Source organism: Nomascus leucogenys, chromosome 17, assembly GCF_006542625.1.
Source record: "Nomascus leucogenys isolate Asia chromosome 17, Asia_NLE_v1, whole genome shotgun sequence".
NCBI lineage: Eukaryota > Metazoa > Chordata > Mammalia > Primates > Hylobatidae > Nomascus > Nomascus leucogenys.
In genome coordinates this window covers 28,352,586-28,369,718 of record NC_044397.1, presented here as the reverse complement: position 1 = coordinate 28,369,718, position 17,133 = coordinate 28,352,586, and the positions used below count along the sequence as shown (strand labels likewise).

At 47.2% G+C, this 17,133-nt stretch overlaps 1 protein-coding gene across 5 annotated transcripts in view; it reads left to right on the top strand.

Moving 5' to 3' along the window:
• IQCE (IQ motif containing E) overlaps positions 1–10,164 on the top strand; it is a 53,493-nt gene extending 43,329 nt beyond the window's left edge. For 4 of the 5 annotated variants that reach the window (XM_030797169.1, XM_030797171.1, XM_030797170.1 and 1 more), the window contains 2 exons: positions 528–727; positions 1,820–2,254. In XM_030797169.1, the coding sequence (XP_030653029.1) occupies positions 528–727; positions 1,820–2,063 (444 nt within the window). In that variant the 3' untranslated portion in view covers positions 2,064–2,254. Of the gene's footprint in view, positions 1–527; positions 728–1,819; positions 2,255–4,497 lie in introns of those variants that run through there. The other variant, XM_030797168.1, reaches the window with a different exon arrangement.
• Positions 10,165–17,133: the final 6,969 nt, after the last annotated feature.

Below are 17,133 nucleotides of genomic sequence, written 5' to 3'. Positions count from 1 at the left end.
GATGTAGCTAAAAACTACTAAAGATAGATGCAGGCCATGCCGGCCCCTCCTCTGTATTAAGGACCAGGTGTTTGTTTAAGAATCCCTATAATAGGCCGGGCGCGGTGGCTCACGCCTGTAATCCCAGCACTTTTGGAGGCCGAGGCCGGCGGATCATGAGGTCAGGAGATCAAGACCATCCTGGCTAACACGGTGAAACCCTGTCTCTACTAAAAATACAAAAATTAGCCGGGTGTAGTGGCGGGCGCCTGTAGTCCCAGCTACTCAGGAGGCTGAGGCAGGAGAATGGCATGAACCCGGGAGGCAGAGCTTATAGTGAGCAGAGATCGCGCCACTGCACTCCAGCCTGGGCGACAGAGCGAGACTCCGTCTCAAAAATAGATAAATAAATAAATAAATAAATAAGAATCCCTGCAGTTTAAAAATTCAGAACCTGCCACCAGGAGGCTGCTCACTGACCAGCAATTCCCGGGAGGCAGGGCCACCTGGAAAGGAAACTGAGCTCTTCCTGTCTCCCTGATGCCCAGGGTGCCCTGGGGGCCGAGCGCCAGGAGCCACCAGGGGGCTGCCAAATAGTCGTCTTCCCTGCCGTCCTTGCGCCCCAGAGCTCTCCTGTGCCCTGCGTTCCGAGCCCCATCACCCAGGCCGAGGGCAGCCCTGTGCAGGAGGAGGCCATCGTCATCATCCAGTCCGCTCTGCGGGCACACCTGGCCCGGGCCAGGCACAGGTGAGTCAGGGTCACAGGGAGGCGGGACACAGACGTGGCACGAGAGGCTGCCCACCGCAGCGGGCCCAGAGCACTGGGCGCAGGGCATGTAGCGGAAACTGGAGCAGCGCCTGCCGCCTGCCGGCGGGACCTCGGTTTGGAGACAGAGTAAAGGCTTCACATCCTGAGGACTCCCTGCTGCTCCCTGCTGCTCCAGAGTCGCTTCTTCCCTACTGGGAGAAGATGAGAAGAGGAGCTTCAGACACCGTGTAGCTCAGGTCACCATCAGTCTGTGGCCTGGCTTTTTGCTGTGCTGATAGGTCATCCCTTTGAAAGAAAACTGTGATGTGACCTCTGTGTTGGACACAGCATATGACAGGCGACGCATGCAGGGTCTAGATGGCAGCGTTCCCACAGGCCTCCTGGTGGGTTCGCTAGGACTCTCTTGGTTGCAGAAATCAAAACCCCTTGAAGTGAGCCTGGGCAGAGGGGGAGTTTACAGTAAGGGGAAGAGACGGCCCCGCTCCGTCACCCCCTCTCTGCTTCACCCTGCGTGGGGTTTGTTCCCCTCTTATCACAGACTGCTCTGGTTCTCGGCCTCTGTGGTGGAGCTGCGCAGCCACCCTGCACTTCCAAGTGGGCAGTTTCTCCCTCCAAGGCCGCATCTGCATCTCATGGTCCTGACCCCATGTGACTTGGGACACACCATGGGCTCAGGAGTCGGGGACCCATCCCTGGGCAGCGAGCCCCAGCCAGGACGTGGAGGGCCATGCAGCCTGCAAGCATGTCCCCGGGGAATGGCAGCTGGGCTGACCCAGACGGGAGACAGGGAAGGGAGCCGTCTGAGGCCAGCTTATAAAACCGTGCTGGCCTGACCGCAGCATGGTCCCCGAGGAGATGGACAGGGGACGTGTCTGAGGCTCTTCACCGCCGGACGTTTCTGGACCATGGGTGCATATCGGGTACAGCGCTGGTCGTGGGGCTCGGGGCTGGCTGTGTTTGCTTTCATTGGAATACCTGCCTCCAGGCAAATTAGTGAGGCCTGCCCTAAACCTCAGAGAGGTTTGTACTCTCTAAAGGCAGAATCAGCTGGCATTTTCTGTTTTTTTCCAGCGCTACTGGTAAAAGAACCACCACCGCAGCTTCCACCAAGAGGAGATCGGCTTCAGCCACACACGGGGACGCCTCCTCCCCACCCTTCCTGGCAGCTCTTCCTGGTAATTTCATTCATTTGGATTCTGGCACCGGGGCAGCTGGTCTGCTGAGGTCTAAGCCAAAGAGTGGCCACCTCCAGGAAGCCCGGGCTGTGTCGGGACGGAAGGGAGGCGTGTCCCATCTGGAACTGCCTCTGAACTAAGCATCACCTCATGCCAGGAAGGCCCCCAACAGGGCCCCCCTTGGCCCAGCTTGTCCTTTGTGCCTGGAATTGCCAAGGTCCTTGCTGTCTTTATTTTTGCTCTCAGCTCCAGTGGGACCGAGGTGGCTTCCACCTTCGAGCCAGCATTTCTCCTGTTTGTTTGTTGAGTAAAACCATGTGATTGTTCCCTTTTCTACTTGGTTAAAGTCCAAAACCAGTGAAGAAGCTGCTGGCACTGCAGGATGCCACACCCTCGCTCGTGTGAGGCCTCATCCCTGCCCTGTCCAGAGCTGACGGGGATGCCCCAGCAGGGCCCTGCCTTTCTCTGGCCATCAGTCCCTTCATGTTTAAAGTAGAGAACGGGCTAGACAGCTCGAAAGCCACTCTCCACCCCAAATCTATGCTGCTCTGTGTGGACTTGAGATCCCGTGTCTTATCCTACAATTAGAAACCCCCCATTGACACTTCCTGTAAAGGGAGGCTGAGTGCAGAGGCGCACTGTTGAGACCCAGGATTGTCGGGAGATGGAGAAGGGCAGCCTTAAGACCCTGTTGAGGAGTGGAGTGTGGCGTGCGGGGCTGTCTCATATGGGAAGGGTCAGGCGAAGGGCTTTGCCGTGCTGAGTCCTTAGGTCTCCAGGGTGGAGTCAGGGAAGGAGGAGAGAGAACAGCAAGGAAAACCACAAAGGAAGAGGCTCTTCTGAGCCCAAAGGGTGCGGGTGAGGAAGGCCAGGGGGTGAAGGAAGGGTGAGGCCTGCCCAGGACCCACATGCCTTAATTTGAATGTCCCTTCAGGATGGGCCCAGGGAGCCGGCAGTCCCCAGCACCACTCCAGTAAGTGCGGGGGCCCATGGTGGGGGGAGTCACTTTCCTAGGAGATCCCTCCTGTGCTGACGCGGAGTCACAGAGTTGGGAAGAGGCCGTTTTGAGGCCTGCATCTGACCTGGAGCCCGAGAGCCTTCCCTCCCCAGGGGGTCCCACTAGGGGCTGTGTTTTAGAGTCTCCTGCACGAGCTGAGAATGGTATACCACGTTTGACCTGGAAATACCACGTATGAAATCACATTTTATTCTTTTCATTTTTTAACCTAGTTTCGTCAGAGCTAGAAAACTTTGAACTTTGATATTCTCTCCAAAACCTCCATTTGTAAAGCTCAAAAAGATGAGCAGCCTGGGGTTTCGGGGAGAATGTATAGACACGGAAAGCGGTCGGGCCAGCCTGTGACTCGTGGGCTCTGCAAAAGGCTTTCAGTTGTTCTCCAGGAGCCGATTCTCGCCAGACCCTGCGTTTGGTGACCTTTAGAGGCTTTGATCAGGGCTAAAGCGTGCGTTGATGCTGCCCTTTTCTCTTGCTAAACGCAAGTGACTTTAAAGAGGCAAGTTCATCCCAGTGACCCAGGGATTCAGCTTTATTGACCTAAGGAAATGTCTCTGTGAAAAGTATAAATCAAGCTTTTGTTTGAGCTGATTGGTTGTTTTTGAAGATAACCATGAAAGCTGTTTTTAATTTCATAAAGTTCCCCTTTAATACGAATTTTCTTGAAAGTTGCAGGAAAAAAAAGCTGACACAGTTACAGTATCTGCGGCATGGCCAAATTGCCATTTCCTTCCCTTTTTAAAATCTCACATCAGCAGTTCATTACTTTTTTATGTTCGTCTTTCAAGGCAGTAAGAGTCAGGCTCCCTCGCGAGGAGCTCTGGGGCTGCTGCTGTGGTAGGACCTGTCCCATCTTTAGCTCTGGTACCCACCTCCATCCCGTCTGTAGGTGGCGTCCCATTCTAGAGTGGATTAAAAGTTCTGAACGCTCTAGATGCTTATGAAGGAGCATCCAAGGGGGAATGGCCGAGCAGCTTGCAAGCTCACAGCGATCCGTGCCTTGCCCCCTCCTGCCCTCCATACCAATGGCCAGCAAGTTAACAGGGAAGCTGGCTTTTTTTTTTTTTTTGAGATGTGGTCTCGTTGTGTTGCCCAGGCTGGTCTAGAACTCCTGGGTTCAAGCCACCCTCCCACCTCGGCCTCCCAGAGTCTTGGGGTTACAGGCATGAACCACTGCACCCAGCAGAAATGCTCCTACACATGGGTAGCCGCCCACCCAGGCCCCAGACTCCTGGACTGCTGCTGTGGGAATGGCTTTCAGGGAATGCCTCCAGTGCGGACTCGAGGTTCCTCCATGCTGGCAAATGTCTGCTTTTGCAGGTGTTTTGATTGGGGGAAATGGTCAGAATACTCAGAGCTGAGTTTGAAGGCTGGGAGAGTGAGGCTTTCTGGCAGGTGTGTAAGTTGGTTCTGAGGGCCTGTGTGCCCCATGGCTTACTGCTTCTGGGGGTGGCCACCGTCTTGCCTGCCAGGGAAGAGCAGACAGTGTAAGGGTGTCCGTGGTGGCAGCCCCTGAGGTCAGCGTGGCTGACCCCTCTCCCTGTGGTTCATTTCTGCAGACCCCTCTCCCTCAGGGCCGCAGGCTGTGGCACCTCCACCTGGAGATGACATCAACTCCGATGATTCCGACGATATTGTCATTGCACCGTCTCTGCCTACGAAGAAGAACTTTCCAGTCTAGGTCCCCGTCACTGTCTCCATGCCATGATGGCAGCGCTGCCGAGGACATAGGAACCACAACTGGAAGATAATTTATCGTGTTAGGAGAAGAACGATGATACCTACTTAACACCTCAGCATCTGCGTCGTGTCTCTGTGCTTTTGTTTGTGGAAGGAGACCCAAATGCCTTTCCTTTCTTCTCTGGGGAGGGCCAGCGGCTCGTGTCCCCCCTCATCTCCAGCTGCAGCTTGGATGGTGGATTTTCCGTGCCGACAGACACATCTGCCGTGAACTCGCAGACGCCAGGGAACCCTGTAGTGACACGTTCTCTGACAGCACGTTGCCGCCTGCCCACAACCTTGACCGTGAGGAGCTGTTATCCGCAGCCAGCACCGACACCATGCCCCCTCTTCCTGGTGACACCCTTAACAACCAGGATTTGCTTCGATCTCAGCCCAGTAGGCCAGGCAGACACGCCCCGCTGTGCCTTAGGAAGATGTGAGACTGGCTTCCCCCATCCCTACAGCAAAACACGGCCTGTCCCAAGCCAGTGAGGAGCTAAAGACACCCAGGTCCCCAAATCATCTTACTCCATGCCCCACCCACTCACACCGTCCTTTCCCGTCACCCTTGCTACCCCCTGGAGCACTGCCCTCCAGAGCTGCCCTTCTCAGGAAGGAGTTTGGTTGGATTCTGTCACTGTGGAGATGAAGATTTTTTAAAATTCCCAATTATAATCACAAAAGCAGCATCACACCTGCTTTTGGGAACAGCAGGGTGATGTCTGTTCCCAAGCTGGTGGAGGGAGGCTTAGCCTCTGTGGGGCCACCCGGGGAAGAGGAGGAGAGGAGGGTGAGGAGGCAGGCTCCCCGTTCCAAGGGAGAGCACAGGCTCGTGGTGGGGCGTGTTGCATCTGGTGTCTGGGACAGTCCCCGTCACCCCATGTGTGCGGCCTCTGCAATCCCAGCTCCGTGGCTGGGCTGCACTGAGCGTGCGGACCCCGTGGAGCCAGCAGCTGCAGAGGCCTAGGAGGGAGTTCCTGGGGGAAGCGCACAGTGTCCAGTGCCCATCTCTTGCTTGTGTGTGAGATTAGCCCTTGCTGGGACGTCAAGAGGAAGAGCCTTAGACCTGGGCGGGGCTTCAGGGGCATCTAGACCCCTGCAGAGCCCGGGCCTGGTGTCCGCATCTCCACAGCACCCCTGTGGGGACTCCTGCCAGGGCTGGCCGCTGTCTCAGGAGAGACCTAACATTAGAAAGCCCCTTCTTACACAGCTGACAGCTTCTCCCAAGGCTTCTGTCCACCGGGACAGGCTAACCCCTGGGCGCCTTTTCTGCAGCATGGCGGCCTTCTGAGTCACCTAAGCTGAGCCTGGGGCATCCTCTATGGCGGTCAGAAGGCCGATGGCCCCAACACAGTGGCTTGTGGAAGGAAGAGAGGAGGCTCTGCATGTCCACCTGCCCTGTGGGAGGAGGACACAGGTGTCCCCAGCCCAGCCTGTTCTCTCCCAGTCACTCAGGGATGGGGCCACCCAAAGTGCAGGACCCGCTCTACCCTGCAGTTCGCAGCCTGGCCCGTCTCCACTTAGGTTCTGTTTCTACATTGGGTGGAAGCGAGTCAGCCGGGGGTGCCTGGCTTCTTTACGTGTTTTCCTTATTTGGTCTGTGGGTTGCCAAGTCCATTTTTTTTTTCCACTGAACTGGCTGGTAACTTAACAGACTGTGTAACTGACACAGGCCCTCTGTAGACCCCTGCCTTCACCCCACCCGCCCAGGCGCTGTCCCAGCCATCCCTGCTTGCCAGCTCAAAGCTTCAGGTCCTGGGAGCCAGTCCACCTCGAAAGCCCTGAGAAAGTGAGACACCTACGCGCACGTTCGCTGCGGGAGACCCTCCATTCTCTTGTGGCAGCTGCTCCCGCTTGTTAAACCAAGATGTTTCTATGGGACGTGCTCACTCTTGGGAACCAGTGGCCTAGAGCTTTGGGTTACGGGTATGGAGAGGGCATTCCTGCCTCGGGCTTGGAGGAGAATGTTCCATACATAAACCGCCATGTCCTCCTCTGGTGCAGCTGGGCTGCTCTGTTAAAAGCCAGCATCCATCTTGAAGCTCGCTGGGTAAATGGCAATGCATTCTCAAGCCTGTGTCTTCAGCTGATGCCCAGTGTCCAGTGCTGGTCACCAGGCCCCTTTGCTGGGTACAGCCCGCCCGTCTGTTCTGTGGTCCTGGAACGCTGCAGTGTGGTTTTTGTTCCATGGAGACAGCACCAAGCGGAGAGGCCTCCTTGCCCGCGGCCCCAGGGCCTGGGGGCCAGGAGTTCTGGCGCTGCGCAGACTTAGGCAGGAGGGTAAGAGAAGCCCATGGAGCCATGGGAGGGGCGTCATGGGCGGGACCTAGTCATGGGAGGGATGAGCTGTGGGCGGGGCCTAGTCATGGGAGGGGTGAGCTGTGGGCGGGGCCTAGCCATTGGGGGTGAGCAGTGGGCGGGGCCTAGTCATGGGAGGGGTGAGTTGTGGACGGGGCCTAGCTATGGGTGGGGTGAGCTGTGGGCGGGGCCTAGGCCATGGGGGGGTGAGCTGTGGGCGGGGCCTAGTCATGGAAGAGGCGAGCTGTGGTAGGTGCCTAGCCATGGGTGGGGTGAGCCGTAGATGGGGCCTAGCTATGGGAGGCATGAGCTGTGAGTGGGGCTGAGCCATGGGAGGGATGAGCTGTGAGTGGGGCTGAGCCATGGGAGGGGCAAGCCGGTGGAGTGGGCTGGGCAGAGCTGCAGGGGATGCTGGCAGGGCCTAGGAAAGTAGACAACTGCCGGGGGAGACTGGCAGTAGAGAGTGAGTCCCCATGAAAGGGACCCCTGCCCCAGCATCAAGTGCCAAAGCAGGCCCCGTCTACCACTTCGGGGTCGACGGTGGCACGTGTTGTTCACGGTGTCCTGATTGTCACTGCAACACCTCCACATCACCTTGAACTTCAAGAACAGCAGCAAAGCTGTATCTGCTATCGGAGGCTGTTAGGTAGTCCAGCTTTAAAATCACATACTCTTTCTCCAGCCCATGCCCTTTAAACAAGCAGCCACAGAAGATGTCAGTCTCCAGGGCCTGGCCGCACTGTGTTGACAGCAGTCACATCTGTTGAGCCGACACTGCTGAGGCTGAAGCTGGCCCCAGTGCAGGGGGCTGGTGAGCCACAGGTGCAGCTACCTGGAGGTGTGCTCTCCCCTAGAAGCCTGTCCCCAACTCCTCCCCTAGAGGCCTATTCCCGCTGCTCACGGACCTCAGCAGAGGCACCAGCTGGAGGGCTCCAGGGACATCCTTGGAGATACGGGAGGCTTTCCCGGCACAGGGCGCAGCTCTTAGGAGGCCTTTGTAGGAGGCTGTCTCCCCAATGTGTCCTGCTCATCCAGGATGGGGAGAAAGAGGAGGAAACCCCAGGCTCAGAAGCCAGGGACAGACTGCCGACAATTACCAAACTGAATCCAGGCAGTGCCATGACCCTGGGTGTCCCTTGGTTCACATCACCCACCAGACACAGCTGCGGAGAGAGTGCAGGGAGGGGCTGGGACCAAACAGGCCAGAAACCGGCAGAAAGGAGGCAGAAGTGAGGTGGGTGTGCCTGGGGCACAAAGCCAGCACCGGGGGGATTTCAGTGGAGTCCTACAGCCAGGCTCTGTGCGGACTGTGATGCCAGAGAGGCATGCAGCCTCTGGGCAAGTCGGGAGAGGGCTTGGGTGGTCCCCACAAGGGAGAAGAGGTGGAGGGGCCAGAGAAGACCACCAAGACCACCGTTCCTCCAGGCCTGGGGTGAGTGACCTGACTATGAGACTAGCGGGCAGAGCCAAGCAGGGCTAAACTCCAACCCAGGGCCTGACGACAGGCACATTCCCAGCTAATGTTTGTATTTTTAGTAGAGACAGGGTTTCACTATGTTGGCCAGGCTGGTCTCGAACTCCTGACCTTGTGATCTGCCTCCCTCGGCCTCCCAAAGTGCTGGGATTACAGGCGTGAGCCACCGCGCCCAGCCTGCACATCAGTAGCTTGAAGTCTCTGAGAAGCCCTATTTTGTGAAAAAGACACCTACTTAAATTTATATACAAGCTGAGAAAGATTCAGGTTTGATGGGTATCAAAGTTTATACAATCTGAAGGTCCTTTTTAAGAAAAAGAACACAAAATTATGAACACAAAATTCAGAACAGAGCCTTGGAAGGGACTTACGAAAACAAAAAGATTTAGTTTCCTTAGCTTTACCATAAACCCACTTCTATCTACATGTTACAATGCCTGTATTTGCTCACCCAAAGACTTTCCCCTCCTCATGCCTACTAATAACTCCCAGAACAGGCTTGATTCACAGCAATTTGGGATGTGCTGGCACAGACTGTTGCAGCTTTCCCTAACTTGTTTCCTTTCTTCCATTCCTCATTTCAAATGTAAATATATCATCCCACAGCATTATTTTCCTAGACATGATTTTTCTAGGACACCAGCCTCATCCCCACACTACATCTCTCTTCATGACTTAGGTTCCAACCTCTCTAGATGAGCACCTTCCCCACTTATTAGACCACAACCCACAATAAGAAGTATATTTTATATTATGACCCAATACTCATACATATCATTGAAAAAAAATTTCACAAAACCAACCTTAACTTTTCTATGTGTGATGCACTCTAATTGTCTTGCTGATATACTCCATATACAAAAATAATCCTGGTAGGGCCACATAAAATAATTCTTACAGTCGGCAGGTTGAGAAACACTCCCTGGTCAGCATTGCACCCCTAATGCTTTTTTATGCTGCCATACTTTGCTTTTGTGGCTCCCTCATTTTTTGTGGGTTGTCCTTTACCTCTGTTATGACTCTGAAAATCCTTTTTACCCCTCCAGTTTCAACTCATATTCTACCTTTTATATAAAGCCATCATCCATTGAATCCTTTGTGCTCTCCAACATTTTGCATTCACATTGCTATGGGAAATGTTTCATTCTGCTTTTGATTATAATTAATTATTTAAAATTCAGTCCTTTTTACTTCATTGTAAAGTCCTTGAGGGCAGGATCAGGTCATTTATAGACATGGTCATTTCTATAAATCCTACAGCATCCAGCACCCAGTACCTTGCAAATTTTTAAAGTAGGAAGAAATAAAAGTGGCTCACAAGGTTGTTGTGAGGATTCAATGAGATAATACATTTTAACAATAATGGTATAACTAATATTTATGATAACTTGTTTTAAAATGAAGTAGCTGGCGTATGGTTGCACAAATAATAACTGGTGTTGCCAGGACTCAAGGCAAGCCCGATATTGGCAGCCACCACATTATTGCCTTATTCAAGTGCTTAGCCCATAGGAAGGATTCAGTAACTGGTAACTATTATTGTCACTTAACAAAAGGGTGTTGAATCAAAGCTGAATGAATGAATTACACAGAGACTGTGGGTTACGTATAATAGCCTTTGGGCCTAGGGATAATTCCATTAATCATTCTGCTATTAGTTTGCTATTTAGTCTGCTGTTTTATTTTTCTGTGTGAGTGGTTGTGACTATATGATTAAAAGTCACCAGATCAGGAAAATGAATTCACTCTCTTCCGTGGTCTTAACGGGCACATCAGATTAACTGCAAGACTGATTCAACTATGAACAAATTAGACAATCAGATAGATGAAAAAATCCAATTTGACCAAAAATAATTTTGAGACTGCATAGATAAAACTAATTTTCTTCCTTTGTGTACTTCAGTTCAATTCAGTCTTTCAAATATATGGTGTAAGGCACTGCAGAAGATAGCAAAAAAAAAAAAAATGTCTTTTATTACCAAGGAATGTATAATCAAGTGTGACTATCTTGGGGGTGGGGGTAGAAGGAACATGATGTCTATCTAAATAAACAACCCTAATAGAAGGCAGAGCAAGAGCTGTTTCATGAGGTTTCAATGAGCTCTGAGTCTCCAAGGAGGAATGAATTGTTTCTCCAGTGAGGGAATTGTAGAGGGGAAAGGTGTTAAAAAAGTGGAATGGACAAATGTGATTCTGGTTCTCAAAATGAAGAAGCAGCATTTTTTCACTAAAGATCATTGGGAATTGTATAGATTCCAAGTAAGATTCTAGTATTAATTATTAACAGGATGGCGATGAGAAAGGAATCTGGTGATCACAAATATTGAAAAAGTCTGCTGTGAAGAATTGTTACCAATCCTATTGACACTATTCGACAAGATAAAGAGGGAACCCTCCCTAAGTCATTCTATGAAGCCAGTATCACCCTAATACCAAAACCAGGAAAGGACATAACCAAAAAAGGAAACTACAGACAGATATTGCTGGTGAACATAGATGCTAAAATCCTTAACAAAATACTAACTAACTGAATCCAGCAACATGTCAAAAAGATAATCTACCATGAGCAACTGGAGTTCATACAAGGGTTGCAGGGATGGTTTAACATATGCAAATCAATAAATGTGATACATCACATAAACATAATTAAAAACAAAAATCGCATGATCATCTGAATAGATGCAGAAAAAGCATTAAACAAAATCCAGCATCGCTTTATGATAAAAACTCTAAGCAAAATCAGCATACAAGGGACATATCTCAATGTAATAAAAGCCACCTATGACAAACCCACAGCCAACATAATACTGAATGGGAAAAAGTTGAAAGCATTCCCTCTGAGAACTGGAACAAGACAAGGATGTCCACTCTCACCACTCCTCTTCAACATAGTACTGGAAGTCCTAGCCAGAGCAATCAGACAAGAGAAAGAAATAAAGGGCATCCAAATCTGTAAAAAATAAGTCAAATTGTCACTGTTTGCAGATAATATTGTTTAACTCAAAAACCTTAAAGACTCCTCCAGAAAGCTCCTAGAACTGATAAAAGAATTCAGCAAAGTTTCCAGATACAATATTGATGTACACAAATCAGTAGCTCTTCTATACACCAACAGCGACCAAGCGGAGAATCAAATCAAGAACTCATCGCCTTTCACAATAGCTGAAAAAAAAAATACTTAGGAATATACTTAACCAAGGAGGTGAAAGACCTCTACAAAGAACCCTACAAAACACTGCTGAAAGAAATCGTAGATGACACAAACAAATGGAAACACATCCCATGATCATGGATAGGTAGAATCAGTAGTGTGAAAATGACCATACTGCCAAAAGCAATCTACAAATTCAATGCAATCCCCATCAAAATACGACCATCATTCTTCACAGAATTAGAAAAAACAATTCTAAAATTCATATGAAACTAAAAAAGAGCCTACATAGCCAAAGCAAGACTAAGCAAAAAGAACAAATTTGGAGGCATAACATTACCTGATTTCAAACTATACTATAGGGCCATAGTCACCAAAACAGCATGTTACTGGTATAAAAATAGGCACATAGACCAATGGAACAGTATAGAGAACCCAGAAATAAACCCAAATACTTACAGCCAACTGATCTTTGACAAAGCAAACAAAAACATAAAGTGAGGAAAGGACACCCTATTCAACACATGGTGCTGGGATAATTGGCTAGCCACATGCAGGAGAATGAAACTAGATGCTCATCTCTCACCTTATACAAAACTCAACTCAAGATGGATTAAGGACTTAAATCTAAGACCTGAAACTATGAAATTTCTAGAAGATAACATTGGAAAAACTCTTCTAGACAATGGCTTAGGTAAGGATTTCATGACCAAGAACCCAAAAGCAAATGCAATAAAAACAAAGATAAATAGCTGGGACTTAATTAAAGTAAAGAGCTTTTGCACGACAAAAGGAACAGTCAGCAGAGTAAACAGACAACCCACAGGGTGGGAGAAAATCTTCACAATCTATACATCTGACAAAGGACTAATATCCAGAATCTACAACGAACTCAAACAAATCAGTAAAAAAAAAAAACAAAAAACAATCCCATCGAAAAGTGGGCTAAGGACATGAATAGACAATTCTCAAAAGAAGAGATAAAAATGGCCAATAAACATGGAAAAAAAAATGCTCAACATCACTAATGATCAGGGAAATGTAAATCAAAACCACAATGTGATACCACCTTACTCCTGCAAGAATGGCTGTAATAAAAAATCAAAAAACAGTAGATGTTGGTGTGGATGCGGTGATCAGGGAACACTCTACTCCGCTAGTGGGAATGTTAACTAGTACAGTCACTATGGAAAGTAATGTGGAGGTTCCTTAAAGAACTAAAAGTAGAACTACTATTTGATACAGCAGTCCCAGTACTGGGTATCTACTCGGAGGAAAGGAAGTCATTACACAAAAAAGATACTTGCACACACATGTTTATAGCAGCACAATTCGCAATTGCAAAATCATGGAACCAACCCAAATGCCCATTAATCAATGAGTGGATAAAGAAACTGTGAGATATATCACACACACACACACACATACATATATATACACACATATATACATATATCACAGTTTATCCACTCGTATATATATGTGTGTGTGTATATATATATATATATATATATATATATATATATAGATGGAATACTAATCAGACATAAAAAAGAATGAATTAACAACATTCGCAGCAACCTGGATGAGGTTGGAGACCATTATTCTAAGTGAAGTGACTCAGGAATAGAAAACCAAACATCGTATGTTCCCACTGATATGTGGGAGCTAAGCTATGAGGATGCAAAGGCATAAGAATGATACAATGGACTTTGGGAACTTGGGGGGAAGGGTGGGAGGGGAGCGAGGGATAAAAGACTACAAATAGGGTGCAGTGTATACTGCTCAGGTGATGGGTGCACCAAAATCTCACAAATCACCACTAAAGAACTTACTCATGTAACCAAACACCACCTGTGCCCCCAAAAACCTATGGAAAAAGAAAAAGAAGTCTGTTGTAGATGGAATGTTTCGGTCATCTCCAAATTTATGTTGAAACATAATTCCCTATGAAACATTATTGGGAGATATGGGCTTTGGGAGGTGATTGAGTCATGTGGGCTCCACCCTCAAGAACGAGACTAGGAAGTCTCCTTGTAGAAGGGCTTGATGGAGGGAGTGGGCCATTTTTTGCCCTTCTGCCTTCTGCCATGTGAAGAAGAGGACATAATGTTCCTTTCTTCAGAGGACTCAGCATTAAAGATACCACGTTGGAAGTAGAGAGCAATCCTTACCAGATGCTGGCATCTTGATCTTGAACTTCCTAACCTCCAGAAATGTGAGAAGTTAAATTTCTGTCCTTTATCAGTTACCCAGTCTGTGGTATTCTCTTATAGCAACACAAAAAAGTCATATCAAACTAATTCTTTTTCAAGGGGGGCCTTGATTATTAAATTGCTACAAAGAAGAAATGCAACATATAGAGAGAGCATCCAAATTTCATGATAGCCTTGGGAATGGAAGAGAAGAAAAATGAGGTACATTAAAATTGATGAATTGAATAATTTTATCCAAAGGATGCTGATTAATATATAGATGTTACCCTGAAGGACACTCTTTAGTGTCTTTTCGTAGGCCTCTAACTTTAACACTGCTTGATTCATATTTAATCAGAAACTTGGATAAAGATATAGAAGACATGATCATTAATCTGCAGATGAACCAAAGCTGGGAAGAATGGTGAGCAAACACTGACAAAATCAGGACCTAAATTGACCTTTGTTAGGTTGAAATGATGGCTCAAATCTACCAACATATGGTCAGTAGTCTTGATCTTGGTCCAAAAGACAACAGTAGATTGAAAAGATGATGGAGATGTGACTTAGTAACAGCAAAACAAGCTTTTAGTTTTACTTAATTCACTAAGTCAAGAGTATTACATGATTACTGAGACTATCACCGAAGATGGTGATACCACACTGAAGATGAAGATACCACTCCACTATCAACACCACCACCACACCACCAACTCCACTACTACCATCACCCTCCTCACCATCCCAACCACCACCATAACTACCACCACCACAACCATCATCACCACCACTGTTACCACCATAATCACCATCACCACCACCACAATGACTTGATGTGTCCGTAGGTTGTGTTCATGGAAAAACTGTTTCTGGAGTGAAAGGGATAGCACCACTGATCACATCACACTGCAAACTACATATACAGTCTTACCACATGCAGAGCCTGGAGAATATTCAGGGGGAGAGCAATTATATGAGTGAAGAAACCTTAAAATGTGTTATATTCACAAAACTGAAAGGCCCTGGAGTTGGTTAGCCTGTATCTTAGCAGGAATATGATAAAAATTCCCAAATGGTCCAAGGGCTGTGATACAAGAAAAGCAATTTAAATTCTTTTATAGAACTTCAAAAAGCAGGACTAGACAATTAACACTGATGATAGGAACACAGGCTTCAGCTTATTAAAACATTTCTCATTGATAGAGGTGTTTGCAAATGGAAGGTGTGGCTCCTGCTGTAGTGAATTTCCTTTTTCTTTCTTTTCTCCTTCAACTTTTAAGTTCAGGAGTCCATGTGCAGGATGTGTAGGTTTGTTACATAGGTAAATGTGTGCCATGGTGATTTGCTGCACAGATTATCCCATCACCTAGGTATTAAGCCCAGCATCCATTAACTATTCTTCCTGATACTCTTCCTCCCCAGACAGGCCCCAGTGTGTATTGCTCCCCCCATGTGTCCATGTATTCTCATCATTCAGCTCCCAGTTATAAGTAAAAACACGCAGTATTTGGCTTTCTGTTCCTGCATTAGTTTGCTAAGGATAATGGCCTCCAGCTTCATCCATGTCCCTGCAAAGGACATGATCTCTTTCCTTTGTATGGCTGCATAGTATTCCATGGTGTATATGTACCACATTTTTTTTATCCAGTCTATCACTGACAGGCATTTAGATTGATTCCATGTCTTTGCTATTTTGAATAGTGCTGCAATGAACATACACGTGTAAATATCTTTATAATAGGATGATTTCCATTCCTTTGAGATTATACCTAGTAATGTGATTGCTGGGTCAAATGGTATCCATGCCTCTAGGTCTTTGAGGAATCACCACACTCTCTTCCACAATGGTTGAACTAATTTACACTCCCCCCAACAGTGTAAAAGCATTCCTTTTTCTCTGCAACCTCACCAGCATCTGTTATTTTTGACTTTTTAATAATAGACATTCTGACTTGAATGAGATGGTATCTTATTGTAGTTTCAATTTGCATTTCTTTAATGATCAGTGATGTTGAGCTTTTTTCATGTGTGTTGGCTGCACGTATGTCTTCTTTTGAGAAGTGTCTGTTCATGTTCTTTGCCTACTTTTTAATGGGGTTGTTTTTTGTAAAATTGTTTTAAAAGTTCCTTGTAGAGTCTGGATATTAGACCTTTGTCAGATGGATAGATTGCAAAACTTTTCTCCCATTCTGTAGGTTGTCTGTTCACTCTGATGATAGTTTCTTTTGCTGTGCAGAAGCTCTTTAGTTTAATTAGATCCCATTTGTCAATTTTGGCTTTTGTTGCAATTGCTTTTGGCATTTTCATCATGAAATCTTTACCCATGCCTATGTCCTGAAGGGTATTGCCTAAATTTTCTTCTAGAGTTTTTATAGTTTTGGGGTTTACAATTAAGTCTTTAATTCATCCTGAGTTAATTTTTGTTTATGGTGTAAGGAAGCAGTCCAGTTTCAATTTTCTGCATATGCATATGGCTAGCCAGTTCTCCCAGCACCATTTAATAAATAAGGAATCATTTCCCCATTGCTTGTTTTCGGCAGGTTTTGTGGAAGATCAGATGGTTGTAGGTGTGCAGTCTTATTTCTGAGTTCTCTGTTCTGTTTCATTGGTCTATGTATCTGTTTTTGTAGTAGTACCATGCTGTTTTGGTTACTGTAGCCTTGTAGTATAGTTTGAAGTCAGGTAGTGTGATGCCTCTAGCTTTGTTCTTTTCGCTTAGGATTGTCTTGGCTATTTGGACTCTTTTTTGGTTCCATATGAATTTTAAAATAGTTTCTTTTCTAATTCTGTGAAGAATGTCAATAGTAGTTTAATGGTAATAGCATTGAATCTATAAATTACTTTGGGCAATATGGCCATTTTCATGATATTGATTTTTATCATACATGAGCATGGAATGTTTTTCCATTTGTTTGTGTCCTCCCTGATTTCTTTGAGCAGTGGTTTGTAGTTTTCCTTGAAGAGGCCCTTCACTTCCCTTGTTAGCTGTACTCCTAGGTATGCTATTCTTTTTGTAGCAATTGTGAATGGAATTTCATTCATGGTTTGGCTCTCTGCTTAACCGTTGTTGGTATTTAGGAATGCTAGTGATTTTTGCACATCAATTTTGTATCCTAAGACTTTTCTGAAGTTCCTTATCAGCTTAAGAAGATTTTGGGCTGAGATGATGGGGTATTCTAGATATAGAATCATGTCATCTGGAAACAAAGATAATTTGACTTCCTCTCTTTTTATTTGATACACTTTATTTCTTTCTCTTGCCTGATTGTCCTGGCCAGAACTTCCAATACTATGTTGAATGGGAATGGTGAGAGAGGGCATCCTTGTCTTGTGCTGGTTTTCAAGGGGAATGATT